Genomic DNA, 18,001 nt, shown 5'->3' on the forward strand with positions numbered 1-18,001 from the left:
AACAGGAAATTTATTAGGCTGCTTTGCCTAAAGCAAGAAAGACATTCATACATCTTAATAAAATTATATACATGCAAAGAGATTGTTTCCATGTAAGAAGTAAAGCAGTGGACAAGCAAAAGAATTGAGAGAGAGAGAGAGAGAGAGAGTGGCTTTAACATGTTTGGATAAGAGAACTTGGGATTTTATATGGAGCAAATTGTTGGATTTTATAAGTTGTATTGTTCGTGTTCACTTCATGGAGTCAGAATATTTTTAACAAAATTACACCAACACTAGAAAACTCCAATCCTAACACAAAATTGATTCGTTGGGTACAAGTGGGAAAAATCACAAAACCTCTGGGGTCCAAATCAAAATTTAATAAGATTAAAAGGGTAGAACTATAATTACCTGATATTTTAAAAGAAAATGGACCAAACGAGGCTGCCAGAGACGTAGAGCCTTCTATTCATATTATGATAAAGCTGAAGGATGTTTATGATATTTTAGCAAAATATATATGATAAACAAGCTGTTTGTAGCAGGTTCACCTGCAGTCCCACCGGCTTAGGTTTGGGCGTGCTGGTCACTGTGTTATCCTCTCTATCTATATTTTCTCTCTAAAACCCTTTTCATTTTTTTTTTTTTTCTGGTTTTTCAAAAAGAAATTTTTAAGGTTTTCAAGAATATCAAAGTGACTCTCATGGCTTCTCAATCAGCAAATTTATGGGTTCTTCTGGGATTGGGTTTGGCTGGAATTCTTCTCATGACAAGGAAGCTGAAGAAAGCCATCAGAGAAGATTTTGGTGCGTTCGTTGAGAAGTTTCAGCTCCTTCCTCCTCCTCAGCCTGCCCCTCCCAAAGCTCTTCATCCCCTCACTGGCCTCACCTTCGCCGTTTCCGACGTGTATGTTTGTTTGTTTGTTTGCCCCACTGTTTATTGTTGTTGTTGTGTTTTTTTTTTTTTTTTTTTTTTTGCCTGTTTTCTATTTGTTTCCCGAGAAAACCCATGAAAGGAAAATGACCGAATACGGATTTTATGCATATATGTATATATATATATATATATATATATATGTCTGTGTGTGTGTGTGTGTTTGTGTATTTTTATATGCAGATACTCATATAGGCGTACATATATATTTATAGAAGCAAAAGCAGTTTGTTTGGTTTATTAACTGTGTCTGCAAGGTATAGGATCGACTCAGCAACTCTTTCAAGTCTGGTCCTTTATTGAGCTGCTGAGAAGCAAGAAAGAAAGTTAAAGGTTGAGTCTATAGTGAAATTGAGATAGATTTTTTTTTTTTTTTTTACAAGGATAGTTGCGTGGAATTGAAGCTGCAGTTTTCTGTCATTTTAATCATAAATAGAGTTCATGTGTTTCGATTTATCACTGAAGCCATGTATGGGTGCAGCTGTTAGGTTAGGGGTCCAAGGATAAGGTAAAATCAATGATTGGAGGGTTAGAAAAAAAGAATGTCCATTTTCTGTTTATAGAAAGGACTTTTCAGTGAATTAAATGGGCAAATTTCACCATTTTTTGGTGGGCATTATTAGGTGGTATTAATTTTATTTCCTTTTCCAGTTGTCAGAACCTAGGAACTTATTTCCGTATTCATGCTGTTCTACCAAGTATCAGGGGAGGATCCCATTCCAATACATTTGTTCTGTTGTGTCAACACAGACATCACGCTTGACAATTCCTTCTTGGTTTCTGAATAGTTGAAGATGCCCAGTTACTGTGTATCATATTGGAAATGGTAACAATAACTTGAAAATCTTCATAGAGCATAAAATGATAGTTCAACCTGGATGGGGCCCTGAACAAATGAATGATTTTGTTTCAGTTTGGTCAGTTCTGCAGGAAGTTTTCATAGAAAGATGTATATAGATACATAACAAACAGTAAATCTTTGTGTTTATAATTCCTTCTAGCTGTTTAAATACTACAGATTTTAATTTTTATATTCATTCAGTTATGCAGGTGTTATTTACTGTTAGAAAAATAATTCAAATGCAAATTTTCTTTTTATTGAATTAGCATTCATCTTATTGTGCTGAGAATTATTTGTATATCTCTAAGTGGGGAGTTTCGTGTCAATTTCCAGATTTGAAATTGATGGACATGTGACTGGGTTTGGCCATCCAGACTGGGCAAGGACACATGAAGCAGCTTCTGGAACATCCCCTGTAGTTTCTTCTCTTGTTGAAGGGGGTGCCACATGCATTGGGAAAACTGTTGTGGATGAATTATCAAATGGGTATGCATGCTATGCTTGCACTGTTAGATTTGCACCATCTAACAGGAGCTTAGAATGTTTTCTAAATTGACTGGTGGTGCAAAATTCTAACTGTGGATTACTCAATCAAGATCAGTTTATTATATTGAATTCAGTTTATGGTTCATTGAAAACATACTATGTGAACTCCTTTTTTCTTCACTGCGGTGCATGTTTATCTGATTTTCTGGTTTATTTAAATTTAATTGTTGTTATGATTCAAAGAACTAATTGTTTTTCACATATTTATTTTTTAGGATAAGTGGAGAAAATAAGCATTATGGTACCCCAACCAATCCTGCAGCACATCCAAGAATGCCAGGTGGATCCTCTAGTGGTTCTGCTGTGGCTGTAGCCGCTAATCTTGTTGATTTTTCACTGGGTGAGCTTCTTATTATCTTTCCACATTGTAATTACCTATATGTATGGAACATGTTTAGGCGACGTTGATAGTACCAAAAGAAGATTCTTGTGGTTTTTGTCTGTTCAATTGACATTAAAAGCCTGCAGTTTGTTCTTTGCTGGCTTTACAATTTTTATTTGGTTTTCTTTTCCATTTTTTAATCTATTTTAAAGCTACTCGTAGACTTAGGATTCCTTTCCAATGGGCATTCTCTTATTTATTACCTGTGTATCAAATTTTGATTATTTTGAATCGTTTTACATTGTCTGTCAATTTTTCTCTCTTGTTGAACTTACTTTTGGCTCACTTCTGGAGAATTCATAAATGTATATTTTGTTCTGTGATATCACCTGTTCTGTGATATTACCAAGTCATATATGTTGGCAGAGATTTGAGATTTGTGTATTTTGCTAAGCAATGGTGACATGGCACCTTATTTTTATTGGGGATTTGTGTATTATGGTAAACAATGGTGACATGGTACCTTATTTATAACTCTTACTTTACACAATTTTTTAGCTGCTTACTATACCCATAAGCTATAAATGGTTTCTTAGATATGCATTAGATGAAATATATATATATATATAAACCTTAGTGTAAGTGTGCCATATCGGCATTGCTTTAGCAACGTTGTTCATTTGATCATTTTACTGTGTTTGCATAGTTATTTTTTTTTGTTATGGAATTCTATGAAATAAATTAGTTTTAAGAAACTATGTAATTACTTGATATCTGAATGCAAGGTAAATTTATGTGCTAAGATGCTTCTCAAGTAGAAATGAAGTTGTTATACCCTAATTTTATATGTAGTAGTCGTTTTGTTGATTTTGATGCATATACATTAATGCATAATCAACCTTATGCTAATTTAATGATTGGCTATTGATTTCCTATAATTTCTAAATCATAGAAGAGCTTTGTATATGTATATTTTTTTCACACTGTAATTTCTAAATCATAGAAAAGCTATGTATATATTTTTCTTTTCACATTGTTTGACATGGTGAAATGAACAATGTGGTGTCTTTAGTTGTTTTACGAAGTAATTAGCGTCTGTTTGGAGTTTGGTTCTCACACTAACATTATAATGCAGGTATTGATACTGTTGGTGGCGTGAGACTACCTGCTGGATTCTGTGGTGTTATGGGATTCCGGCCCTCATACGGAGTAGTTTCTAACATGGGAATTATACCTGTTTCAACAAGTCTTGATACAGTTGGTATGTATGATAACGATATAGATGCTGTGAGTTTTTGTGAATATGTGCTTATGTGCGATTTTATGTTATGCTGACTTACTTATTTATCATGTTTCTTGGCTATGGATCTATCAATATCAGCTAGATAACATAATGGTGATGAAAGATTGTACCATCTTTTTGTAAATTATAAAAGTATTTTATAGTGCTATTTTCATTAATCTGATGTTGCGTTTTTTCAAGCTACATGATTTTAAGGTACTTTGGTTTTGTAAATGATCAACCATTCTTTGTTTGATATCACAGTTTAGATTTTTTTTTTCCCTATGATTTGATTCTTCCTTCGTTGAATTGATCAACTATCTGGTCTCGATATGACTTATCTGTCTTCCATTGAAATCGTTTCTGCAGGATGGTTTGCTAAGGATCATAATATTCTACGTCGTGTTGGACATGTATTATTGCAACTTCCATATGCAGTTCAGCGAAATCCTCGGCAAATCATAATAGCTGATGACTGCTTTCAACTAGTTAAGATTCCTGCAGACAGGATTGTTCAAGTAGTGATCAAATCCACTGAGAAGGTTTTTGGAAGTACGTTCTTTTGTTGGATGCATTATTATCATCATCATATTTGTTATTTTTATTGTTATCATCATCGTAATTGTAACTCTTCTTTTGCTCAAATCATTACCATAGTATTTATTACACCAACTAGTATGCTTTCCTCAGTATATAGGTTAAATGTTTTCTTTAGTGCTAAATGAATTCTGAAGTTTTTAATTTGAAGATTTCTGAGAGTATAAACAAAGAGGAATGTATTCAATTTAGAGTTTGATGGATTTAAAATGAATTATAAACTTTAAAGGATTTGATGGATTGTTATGGAATTCTACAGACTCCATAAAGATTTTATAAGAATCCAATGAAATCTTTGGATTTAAAGCTGGATTTTATATTGACAATTTTCTTCACAATTTCCCTGTTAAAATCCTTTCAAATCCATTAAAATCCATAATTTTTTAAAGTCTTTTAAAATCAATGACTTTTTGAATACCATCAGATTTTAAAAGAATTATATAAAGTTCTAATTGAAGACATCTAGATTTTAATGGACTTTTATAAAATACATTAAAATCTGAATTGAATATCATTAGACTTGTATGGACTCCATTAAAATCTAAATCGAATACCTCAAAACTTTAAAAGACTTAAAATCCTTCAAATTCTAAATTGAATACATCCCCCAAAAATGTCAAATGTTACTGCTGCTTTCTAGATTGTCACTTGGTATTCTGTATACATTCTGGATATAAAAAATTTAAAAGTTATTACTACCATTCTGCATATTTTCTGAATTGTTTCTCATTGAGCTACAGGACAAGTATTGAAGCATGAAAATCTTGGGAACTATTTAAGTTCTAAAGTTCCAAGCTTGAAAGAATTTCAGAGCAAGAAAACAAATGGCCAATTGAAAAAGTCATCTCTCACATTGCTTGCGGATATTATGCGGTTTCTTGAAAGGTGAGATTGCTTCTTTTTGATATGGACATATTGTTGATGTTTTCATGCAAAAGGAGATGATTGTTACTCATTGGTTCATTGTAATTTAATATCACATCATAATTGATATGAGACTGCTTGATGACATTTTCATGCAACCTTTTCGTTTATCTACTATTTTCTTAATCACATCGGTCTCATTTGTTTGGAGCATTCTGTATTCATTTTGTTGTAAACATTGTACTGTAGATTGCAGTGCATATGTTATGCCCTCTGTTTCTAGTATATCTTTTAATTACGTTTTGTATTTGGTGATCAAGATGAAGCTAAAGCCCTTGAATAAGTGAAATAGGTGAATCAGGGAAAATTATTAAATGACTTAGAATATGCCAGGTAAAGTATGTGTGAAGTGCTTTACAAGAAAATCTTATTTGAAGCATTAAGTAGTGCTATGTAGAAAATTAGAGACCAGAAATCTGAAGAGAAAGTTGACATTGTACTGATGAGGGTGAATGTGTAATATCCAGGGTAAACAGTGTATGTCTACATTAAATTATGTATCAAAAATAAATTTTATCTGCATCCCTCTGGTTATTATGAGCTTTGGTTCTTTCGTTAATTTACTATGAGGAATACATCATGCTTTTTAGCTTACTAAATAAGGCAGTTTGTTACTTTACTTTTTTCTTTTTTCTTTTTTTTTTTTAAAAACATCTTTTGGGCATATTGCCCTGGACAAGGTGTTCATTGAGGTTTGTCTTGGCCTTTTCAATGCAGACATGAGTTCAAACATAATCATGGGGAATGGATTAACTCTGTGAAACCTGTTTTGGTTCCTTATCTATCATCACAACTACATGAGACCCTGGAGACAACAGATACTGAGGTTGAAAAATGTAAATTAATTAGGAATGAGATGCGTTTAGCGATCAGTTCTCTGTTGAAGGTAATATTTCTATATTTACTGATTATTTTTTTCCCTAATGCATATTGCATAAAATATATAAATTAAGACCATGAATAAAGCAATTTTTTACAATGTCTGCTCTAGGTTACTGTAAATAGCTGTTTATGGCATTCACAAATTACTCTTTGGATCTTTTATACCAGTCAAATTTATGGATTAGAGCTAAAGTGTGAAGGTTTTACTAAATGTCAAGCCAAGCAAGGAAAAGGAACTTTTTAAATATATGAAATGAAACAGATGGTTTGACTATGTAGTTATGGATTGGTGCTGTCAGATGTTATACATTTATCTTAAAGCTGCAAGTTCACTGTAAAGCTGTCTCTTATTTCCTTGTTCTGAAAAGGACCTGTTGAAGTTGTCAGTTTTTTTATTTTTTTTATTTTTTTTGTCCATGCATATTACTCGGTGGACCCATAACTGTAGTGGTCATTTCACACATGGGCTCTTGTGTTGTTGTAGTACTTGCCATCTTCCATTCATTAAATAGATTTTTAATAAGCCTCCTCTTCATTCAATATATTTTAGTAAGGCAGGAGGCTAATGCCGTGCATGATGCCAGTATTTTATTCTTTCATCGTTCTGGATTCATTGTATTGTACCTCAATCTTAATCTGATACAAAATCAGCCAATTTTTCATGTTTTGTTTGGTTGCATGAATTCGTTTGTTGAGTACATGCTCTGTCTGTCTAATAAAACCTCTTAAGAGTGCTTTCTTAATTTTGTTTGTCGCTATGTAGATTGTACTAAAATTGGTTCTTGATGTTGTGTAGGATGATGGAATTCTGGTGATTCCGACCACTGCTGATCCTCCTCCGAAACTTGGTGGGAAGGAGATCTATTCTGAGGATTTCCAAAGCCGTTCATTTAGTCTGTTAAGTATTGCTAGCATATCAGGTTGCTGTCAGGTGAATTTTCTCTCTCTCTGGCATGCTAGCATAGTTAAAGAGATTTTATGGTTTAAAATAAAAATAAATTACATACCTGATCTTTTATCTCCGGTATCAGGGAAAATAAAGACCGGATGAATCACGTTTTCATTTTGTAATGATAGTTTGTACTGTTTTAGTGAGACCAGTGTTATATTGATGCCTCTCCAGGTCACAGTTCCAGTGGGATCTCATGACAACTGTCCTGTTTCGGTGTCTTTTATAGCCAGACATGGGGGTGATCGGTTTTTACTAGATACACTGCAGAACATGTATGCATCTTTACAAGAGCAGGCTGATTTCGTTGCTAAATCCAAATTATCAAGAAATGCACTCAGCCGGGAAGAATCAGCTGAAATTGCCAAGGAAAAAGTAAATTGTTATTTCTCCTGTTTAATCCAATTGATCTTGCATCCCCTAATTTTCTGTGATTTTCTCAAGTAGTTGCTTAACAATTGATCAAGCTACATGATCCATATTAATTAATGTTTGTTTTCATTTATTTATTATTATTTTTTTTTCCCAAAACAATTTAACAGGGCAACCAAGCATACAAAGAGAAACAGTGGCAGAAAGCTATTGGCTTCTACACAGAAGCTATCAAACTCAACGGTGATAACGCAACATATTACAGTAATAGGGCTGCAGCATATCTGGAAATTGGAAGGTACTATTATGTTTCTAGGCGTTTAGTTCTTAGATTAGTCTCTTGTTACAAGTATTTGACCCATATTTTTTAACCATTGCAGTTATGTTGCTGCTGAAACAGATTGCACCAAAGCTATCAACCTTGATAGAAAGGTAACAGATACGGATCAATCTTCCCAAATATGGCTGAAAGCTATTACTTCTTTGTCCATTATACAATATCTGACGTACTTTTGTTACTTTTCAGAACATAAAAGCCTATTTAAGAAGAGGAACAGCAAGAGAGATGATTGGCTATTATAAGCAAGCAAGTGAAGGTCAGCTTCCTATTTTTTCATTTCTATTCTCTATTGAGCCAAGTGCTGACCCCATTATCTTTTGCTACTAATTTAGGTTTTAGGCAAACTTAACAGTCCTAGATTGCATATTTGGGTGGATAATCAATCTTTGTTGTAACTGGAGTTTGAAATATTTTATTCATTAAAGTATATACACTCAAAAGAATCTGATGTGGTTTTTTCGTCTACAATGGGTCACATGTCAGGCTATTCTATTGTACAGTTCATGGTTATAGTCAATAACAGTCTTATGACCAAAAAAACATAACTTGAAATAAGAAGTGGTTTGGTTTTTGAGTGTGCATAAATCTGTTAGATAGTTGTCTAAGATATTGTGCTAATGGCACTCAAAACCCTGCAGACTTTAAATATGCACTTGTTCTTGAGCCAACCAATAAAAGAGCCTCCCAATCAGCTGAAAGATTGAGGAAGCTATTTCCATAAAGCAATCGAGTGTAACAAGCTTCCTTGAGGTTTGAGAAAAAGTTATCTGGCAAATCCTCAAGATTCATCATCTGGAAAAGACCCATTGTGACAGTTGAAGATTGCCATTTATCCCAACAGTATTGCAGATGAGAGGAAGGATGTACTTTCCGAGTAAAGTTCAAAGTTGTGCCTTCTTTCATGGTATATTATAGGACTGAAAATGTTTTTTTTTTCAATTTTTTAGAGGACTTCATGTTCTATTGTTGCCAGATACTCAGGTATAGTCCAATTTTGTTTTTTTGTTTTTTTCCTTTTTTTTTATTTTAATATTTATGTTTAGGTTGTAATGCTTGCTTTGAGCTGAGGTTTAAAGGTTCTTTGTTAGGGTTCGAGTATATGCCACTACAATTTCTAGCGAATTACTTCTTGTTAAAAAATGGATCTTTGCATTTATACAAGTGGCTTACTCTGCCAAATAGATGGTAATCATGCAGAGGAATCTGGTACCTGCCTCTTTGAGTACATAATGGCAAAATCAAAAGTTATTTCAATGCTTTGAAGGCATTTCAAATATAAGTGGGTTCAGGTGTTTCTTTGGTTCCTCTACATGAGATGTACGTCGCTGGAAACTATTTTCTCTTTCTGTATTTTTTACTATTATTATTATTATTATTATTTGGCAATTTGATATGAAAATACTTAAAATATGGATGATCATGCATCACGAACCTGTCACAAACTACCGTAAAAGTTTTATACATGGGGTATGTGTCATCTGTCATTCAACGTTGACCTTGAAGCATTGTAATTATAGATGGCCTCTTCCTAGCGCATAGAAAATTAAAATGTATAATCTTTTTCTTTAAATTGAAAAAATGAGCAACAACTATTTAGCTGTGTGATGTTGCTCTTGTGATATTTTAACTTTTTTTCCAATTTAGGCTTATTAATGACAAGTTCCAAACTCAAATGCTCCATTTGTGGGAGACACGTCGAACAGAGAAGAAAGAGACAGGAGACCCCGAGGATTATTTCTTCATTTTGTTTATGTCTTTTGAATCATGCATTTACCTCAAGATTTGCAAATAATCAAAGAACATTCTGACACATTTTTCTTGAAAGAAAATTAGGATGGTGATTCTAAATCTTTTTCACATAAATCTTTAATAGGCATTGTCAACATAACTTGCAGGAAAAAAAAAAAAAAAAAAAAAACAAAACAAAAAACAAAAAAAATCCCATTTACAAGTAAAATTTGAAACTAATAGACAAACCAAAAAGCAAATATTCTGATAAACTGAATAGCCTTCCAAGTAAGAAGTGAGAAACCCTTCACTACCTCAGTCATCAACCATGAGCAGATCCAACTGTTCCACTGTCCAGTCCGGGGGTGAGGTTCTCGAACTTAGGAGCTGCCTCTGACTTCCAACTTCAGGTATTACCCCACTTTTTTGGTCATGAGAATGGACCCTAACCAAATTTTCAGCGGCATTAGTGGCTTGGCTGCCAGGTTTAGAAACCAATATATATTCTTTCTCTACACCAGCATTTTGATTTCTATATTTATCATGGCTAAAGCTGCAGCTTCCGGGTACCAAATTGACTTCCATTGCCCTATCATTATGTGCACTCCCTCTCAACTTTGAATTTTCTCTTAGGCAATCCATTATTCCTTCAGTTCTTTCATGGGACATTATTTCTTGTGGCACCTGTGATGTTATGTCGCTTACTCTGTCATTGTGTGCACTTCCTCTTGAGTTGAATTTTTCTCCTAGGTTATCCAACAAACCTTCGGTTCTTTCCTGTGAAAAGATTTCTTGGTGCATCTGTGACGTTTTGCTGCTTACACTGTCATTACGTGCACTCCGACTCTGCATAAAATTTAAATTTTCACTTTGTGTATTCATGATTCCTTCAGTTCTTTCCTGTGACATGATTCCTAGCAGGACCTGTAATGTTTCGCTCCTTACTCTGTCATCATGTGCTTTCCCTCTTATCTCAAGATTTTCTTCTTGGCTATTCAGGATTCCTCCAGTTCTTTCCCGCGACGTGATTTCTTGTGGCAAATTTGATGCTTTGCTTCTTTCTGTTATTCAGAAAATTAGATGAACATGTTTATTTGAACAGTTTTGATTGAGAAAAGATGCATCAAAACTCACATAAAGAATCTATCTAATCACCAGTACTGGAGGTCAAATAAGGAAAGCAACAAATATCACCACCTCCAATTCTCTGTGTTACAAAATAATAAGTAAAAAAAAAACACACAAAATAAGTAAAACAAAATTACCACCTACCAGTAATTTTAGCTATATATTTATCTGGCAAAGCAGGAGAATTATCTTCCAAAGGAGGTCCACAGTCCTTGGAGATAACCTGACAATTTAAACTTGCAAATGTTATACGTCAATGTTCAACAAACTTGAAATAGAAAAGGACGGATTTTGCCACATTATGTCTAACCTTGAGTGTGCCTACCAGTAATTCAGCTAATTACAAGTGTCAGAAAAAGCATATTACCTTTACCACATTATTCAAGGTTACATTAAGATAATGTGCAGAGCGTGAGGCGGAAAACACTGCAACCTGAGCAAAGAAAACTTTCTATCAGCACCAATCCATTGACAATTATGAATAATAATGTGAAGCATTTTGAAATGTCCTGTAAAGAAATTTCAAACCTTCTTGAGTATCAAAACCGCACCAACAGATATATCCTTACCAAACTGTCCCTCGGAAAGGACTTTGCGATGGATGCTAGCACCCATTGTACCTGTAGGATCCTGAAATTCAAATCTTCAGCAACATTTTATGTACCATATGAACAGAAAATTGAATGGATAACAAACAAGTAAAATTGCATGCTTCATGAAGGCTCATATTCCAATACTCATACCTTCAAAGTTACCATCAAATCTCCAAGACCATTCGGGGTAAATGACTTGATTATAGCAACAACCTAAGATCACCAACCATATGTTATATATAAATTTGTTAGTAAATTTTGTTGGCAATTACAAACTAGATATAATCAAGAATACATGTTGAGGTAAAAAAAAATTATATAGGGCACCCAGAAAAAGTTAAAAGAAAACAAAGTCTTTTGGAAAAAAACACCCTTCACCATTTATGTGTAATAAAGCACACTGAAAATTATTGAGGCGCCTCACCATTTCTAGAAAGGAAAAACTTGGAAAGGTTTCCCAATTTCCATTTACCACTATTTTCTCAGCAACCAAACAGACATGAAAAGTACCCATTTGTAAGATTCGTTTTTCAGCAACGATGAGAATACAATACCTGCTCTACCTTGTCAGTTTCAAGACCATTCTTAATCCAACCCAAAGCCTTTCCAGGCGTCACACCGCTACCATCCACCGTATGATCCATATCTAAAATATAAAATATAAAATAAATAAAACACATAAATCACCGAATTTACAAACTCAAAACCAAGAAATCCAAAGATAATGCGAACCATGTTTTCGAAGAAAGTCTAGGGCGAAAAGCCAGGGATTGGCGGTGAAATCATCGTCATGTTCGGGGCCGTTTTCGAGTACCCTCCTTATATAATCTTGGGTAGGGACTGGTTCCTCGTCCCGGCCGCCAGTGAAGGCGTGGTTGTTACGAGCTCGGAGTTGCATCGCGGCCTGTACGGTTCCGGCAGGGCCCGGAATGAACCGCGGCAAAGAAGACGAAGAAGAAGAAGAGTTGGAGTGAGGCTGAGGGGTTGAAGCTTGAGACGGTTGGTGACGCTTGCAAGGTCGGAGAAGAGAAGGGATATCTGAGTCGTCCACGTCCAGTTCTTCCCAGGGTTCCATTGCCTTTTTCGTTCTACTGCTTGTCACTGTAAAACTCTGCTATGGAATAAACGCGCGGGAAATTTTTGGGATTTTTTTGGGTTCTACGCAATTGGGCCGGACGATTCTAACCCATTTTTTCATTTAGGCCCCAACCCCATTTTTTAGATGAGTGATAAACATGATTCAAAATGAAAGTAATTTTTAATTACAATTTTAAATGCGAATATATGTGTGAAAAAAACAATAATAATAAATGAATAAAAATGTAAATGGATGAAATAAATTATCCATTTATTGATATTTAAAATTTGATGTGAAATTTTTTATTAATCGCTGGGATAATTTTTTTAAATGTATTTCCTCTTTGATAATTTTACCTTAAATAATTTTTTTTTTACTAAGTTTTTCCTCTTTTCTTTCATCCATGGATGGAAAATGAAAATAAAAATTTTGAATCTTCTTCATTCCTTTTTCTAATTTTCCGAATTTTTGGTTTTTCGTCCTCTTTTTCTTTTTTTTTTTTTTTCCTATACAAAATCTACAATTCTTTTGTTTTTTCTAACAAAACTCAAAAAGTAACAAATTATATCTTTTTTGTATTCTATGAAATATAAAACAGTCTTTTAATGCACGACTAATCAAGGGATAACACCTTCAATCTTTCAAATAAATTTGACCATTCAATTTTCCTGCAAGTTATTTATCTTTTAATTTTTTTTCTTTTATAAAAAAAAATGTTTCATAAATATAAAAACTCTATTGATAAATCCTAAATCAATACTATAATTCTAAAAGTTTCTATTTTTCCATGGGAGAACTTAAATGTCATGTTAATTTTATTTTTTGGCATAAGAGAATTGTAAGTATTGAATGCTAGAATTGGTTTATTTTTTTGGTTTGTTGTTTTCTTTTTGGTTTGAGAGATCATACATACGTAAATTATAAAATTATAAAATGAAAAATATTTATCAAATAAAATGGTTTCCAATTTGGTATTTCTGTCTTTTTTTTACTCTTTTTTTTTTATCTTGGTTTTTTTTTAAGCTTATAATTATGTGAGAAGCTTAATTATAATTTAAAGCACAAGTCAATTATGCACGACCAAAGTAAAAAAATTGAAAACGAAAAACCTAAACCTTACCTAAAATATTGTGCTAAGTTCATAAGGTTAGCATGGTATGTGGCAATGGCATATGAGAGAGAGAGAGAGAGAGAGAGAGAGAGAGAGAGAGAGAGAGAGAGAGAGAGAGAGAGAGAGAGAGAGAGAGAGAGAGAGAGAGAGAGAGAGAGAGAGAGAGAGAGAGAGAGAGAGAGAGAGAGAGAGAGAGAGAGAGAGAGAGAGAGAGAGAGAGAGAGAGAGAGAGAGAAATATTTTTCTTAATAAATTAAGAAGAAAAAAAATTCATATATAAACTTCAAACTTAGATCCTTAAATTATCATTAATGATTATTGTCAATTGGATTGTTCTAAATGATGAAAAAAATAATTTCTTAATGATAAAATTATTGATATTAGTTGGACAACTTTAGTTGGACCTTATCAACCATCAATTAGTATTAGGTATTAGTTTTGCATGTTTTTCAAACTATATATGATACGTAGCTCATGAATCATGCGAATCTATTCAGCAAAAAAAAGAGTCATGTGAATCTCGCTACATGACCTCCATCATTACATTTTAATGGATTTGACTAAAAAGGAAATGGTTTAGACTCATCAACTTATGATGATATTTTATTTCCAATGCTCTGATTTATTTGTTGAAATTAATTTTCAAGTTGGACGAGGATGAAGTTAATGGGACATAACAAAAAATGAGAAACCCAATGCAAGGATACGCCTAAATAAATAGATAAATAGATAATCAATGTGTCTAATGTATCTTTCTCAACAAAAGCATAAATTGTGACATACCCGTTCTTTTGTGATGCGCGAGGTCATCCAGCTCTAAGTGGTTCATCTGGTCCACTTATATAACATACATTGCAAAAATATATCATACAGAAAAAAAAAAATTATATAACGTACATTGCAAAAATATATCATACATACCAATGTGATAAAATGATTTGATAAATGCGTCTCGTTCCAACTTTTTTGATTGAAAATCATGACCATTTTGATGATGACCACGTAATTCCTTTTTATTATTATTTTTTTTAATCAAGAAATGTAAGATATTTTAAATTAGAAAAAGATAGATGTTTTATCCAAATTTGATCGAATCAAATTTTATGGATCCAAAATCTAAAAATATATTCTTCCTAGTTATTCCACGTTAAACTAAACTTATAAATACTTTAACTTATTTTTTGTTATTTTCAATTTTGATCTTTTTGACAAATCATAATATATGGCCCACCATACCAACAAATAAATAAATAAATGAAAAAAAAATGGTTGGGGTTTTTTCATTTTTTTCAATTGAATTGTGAGTTTTTAGAAATTTACCAAAATTGTAGATACTTATAAAAAAAAAGGAAAAATTAATGATTATCGGTTTAATTAACATAAATTGCCATTTATAAGTTTATTACAACTCGCCAAAAAAAAAAAAAAAGTGTGCAAACACAAATCCAGACAATTAAGTATTCCAAATTTTTGTAAAATGAGATTAGTTTAGTGATAAACCTTTTACTACCTTTACCATACCATAAAATTGTGAACTTATTATTTTGTGATACAATGTTATTCTTTTAAAGAAATTACAATCACATATTTTTATTTTTCTATGTTGAGTTTAATTTTTTAATTTATTTATTCATTTCAAGTTAGACGAGGATATATATTGAAAGTTATGCGACATCAAAAAAAATTAAGAAACCCATGTATTGATAACGTGCTTGCATGGATAAGCCTTAGTTTAATGTGTCTTTCTCAACAAACCCATAAATAAAGAGGAGATATAGGATAAGCATTGCAAAAACTATGTATATATTTTATAGTTAAGACCGTCTGTATACAGATTAAAAAAAATAATAATTATTTTTTAAAAATTATTTTTTTTCTGTTTTTATAAAAAAAAAATGATAATTTTTTTAAAAATTATTATTTTTTTGTTCTTTTTGGTATGCAGATAATTTTAACTATAGAAAAATTATATATATAGAGTCTACTATATGTATCCGTAGTAAAAACATCATCTATGTACATAATATGATTATATAATATGACAAAGTCTACTGTACAGGATTTTATCAATAAAGTCGGTCCAACCTTTTTGGATTAAAAATCATGACCACTTTGATAATGACGCGCACTCATTTTGATCATGTTCAATCTTGATCTTTTTGACAACTGCCATGTTCTCCACGATGAGCCATTCCTCGTGTATTCAAACTATGATGGTCTACAACGGCACGTTCGTTGCATAAAATAAAAATAATTGTTTATTAGAATAAAAAAATAAAAAATTTTATTCCTACTTATATATTTGATATAAATATTAAATAAAAAATAATTTAGGTTTGACAAATTTTTTAATATAGTAAAAATTAATTAAAAAGTTTTTTATATATTTTTACTTTATGACAATTCATTTAAATTTAAATATATAAATATATTTTTAAAATTAATTTAAATTAAAATGCAATAATAGCGATTCTGAACCTCTAAAAAAATTAATTATTCTTTTAAATTAAGGCTTATTTATTTCATATGAATAGTTATTTTAAAACTTAAAAATATATCAAATTTGAAAAAAAAAATAAATCTATAGAATAATTATTTTATTTTTTCATCTACTCCACCAACTAAACATGACGGAAGTCATAATACATGACCCATTTCTAAACAAACCATATCAACAAAAAGTAAATAAATAAAAATTGAAAAGGTTCAATATCTTGAAACTAAGCAAAAGAAAAATAAAAATAGAAATATAATGTTTGGGTTTCTCAAATATTTTTCAAATGAATTTTGAATTGCCGTTTAAATTTTAAGTGTTTATCAAAATTCTAACTACTAACTGGCAGTTTAATGTTTTAATTTTGTAGACAACGAATTTATAAAACGAAAAAAAAAAAAAAAAAAAAAAGTGAACTAACGGACATTTATATGTTTCTAGACCACCACTACTTAATGATTATCTAACTTCCATTTTTTTTTTTCTCTTTTTTTTCTTTTTTTTTATACTGACATAAATTGCCATATGTTGATTTCTATCACAACCTCAAAGACGAAACACCATTCTGCATGGGAATTTCTGTAAATCAGATGCTATGCTGCTGGACTCTATCTCCCATTTACATAGTGAGTATATAGAGTTTGTGGCTACTCTGGTTTCACATGGACAGCCCCGTGATAGGCAATACTGGTCTCCCCCGCAAGGAGATACGGTTAAAATTAATGTCGATGCATCAATCAAACCAGGCATTACTAAGGTAGGGGTGGGTGTTGTAGTAAGGAATGCTTCAGGGGAGCTTATGGGGGCCCTTGCTGAGCCCTATGTTGCCTCTTGGTCAATTCTGCAGGCAGAACTGGTGGCCATACGTGATGCTATTATTTTTTGTGTGGATGCAGGCTTCCACTATGGTAATATTGTGAGTGATTGCTATAATGCATTTAATCTGATGACTTCTGGTAGTGGGGGGACCATTTAGATCCATCCTGTTTTCTGGTTGAAGAAATCAGAGATCTGCTGTCGGTTCATGCAAACCTGGTGTGTGTTCTTTTAATGTTAGAGGAACAAATGTTGCAGCACATTGTCTTGCTAATTATGCTTTCAATTTATCTGTGTATAAATCTTGATTGGAGGACGGTCCTATGTGGCTGAATCATGTTCTCCAAACTGATTTATGTAACCGTGTTTCTTAATAAATACACCTATTATTATTTCCAAAAAATAATAAAATTGCCATATGTAAGTGTGTACACACAAAATTTGGACAATTCATGATTTCAAATTTCCAATTCTAATTATTATCTTCAATATAAAAATAAAAAAAATTAGTTGATTGGGTAAGCAAAGAATTATTTTTCCTGGTATTATTTAGCCCCAAAAAAAAAAAAAAAGAATTGTGTTAACTAATCGAGGGGTAGTAAACGCAAAATGGTTACAAATCTTTAATTAACAAAAGTTTTTTCTTTTCTTTTTTTCTTTTTTTTTTGGTTTGGGATTGGTAAATTGTAACAAGTACTTGCACGGAATCCTCTATATTGAAAGTGGAAACAAGAACAATAAAAATAGAAATACTATTAATTATCATTTATAATATATATAATTCGTTTATATAGTATGGACATCATTTATTTTGTCATATGAATTTTAATATTAACGATTAAAAATTATTATACAAAAACTAATACTAATTATAATTTTTTTCAAAAATTATCAAAATCGAAATCTTACTACAATGCACCGTAAAATTATGTTGGGGTAAAAAGAATAACAAAATTAGAGAATCACTTATTAATTTTTCCCTTACTTTGATGAAGCTTGATCTGAACCGGGAATTAACTTTGTTTGTTTAAGGGAAAAATTTACAAACTCAAATTTTCTATTATTGATTTTTGACAAATATTA

The 18,001-nt window shown here is 32.0% G+C and overlaps 2 protein-coding genes across 3 annotated transcripts; one reads left to right on the forward strand and one right to left on the reverse strand.

Moving 5' to 3' along the window:
• The first annotated feature begins 495 nt into the window (after positions 1–495).
• LOC107418551 (outer envelope protein 64, chloroplastic) lies at positions 496–9,179 on the forward strand. The gene is made up of 13 exons (XM_016027253.4): positions 496–888; positions 2,090–2,242; positions 2,518–2,642; positions 3,760–3,885; positions 4,276–4,458; positions 5,244–5,388; positions 6,145–6,313; positions 7,106–7,240; positions 7,433–7,633; positions 7,801–7,928; positions 8,011–8,062; positions 8,157–8,226; positions 8,609–9,179. The coding sequence occupies exons 1-13, from the start codon at positions 686–688 to the stop codon at positions 8,689–8,691; spliced, it is 1,773 nt and encodes a 590-aa protein (XP_015882739.3). The 5' UTR covers positions 496–685; the 3' UTR covers positions 8,692–9,179.
• A 143-nt stretch (positions 9,180–9,322) lies between these two features.
• LOC107418552 (uncharacterized) lies at positions 9,323–12,669 on the reverse strand. Of its 2 annotated transcripts, XM_048473990.2 has the most exons (8): positions 12,152–12,669; positions 11,974–12,065; positions 11,570–11,632; positions 11,355–11,456; positions 11,194–11,259; positions 10,971–11,049; positions 10,644–10,759; positions 9,323–10,544 (listed from the first exon to the last, which is right to left on the reverse strand). In XM_048473990.2, the coding sequence occupies exons 1-8, from the start codon at positions 12,492–12,494 to the stop codon at positions 10,014–10,016; spliced, it is 1,392 nt and encodes a 463-aa protein (XP_048329947.2). In that variant the 5' UTR covers positions 12,495–12,669; the 3' UTR covers positions 9,323–10,013. The 2 variants fall into 2 exon arrangements, with proteins under 2 accessions (XP_048329947.2, XP_015882740.2); XM_016027254.4 differs by having other exon boundaries at positions 9,323–10,759; positions 12,152–12,666.
• Positions 12,670–18,001: the final 5,332 nt, after the last annotated feature.

This window comes from Ziziphus jujuba, chromosome 2 (genome assembly GCF_031755915.1).
Source record: "Ziziphus jujuba cultivar Dongzao chromosome 2, ASM3175591v1".
NCBI classification, from domain to species: domain Eukaryota; kingdom Viridiplantae; phylum Streptophyta; class Magnoliopsida; order Rosales; family Rhamnaceae; genus Ziziphus; species Ziziphus jujuba.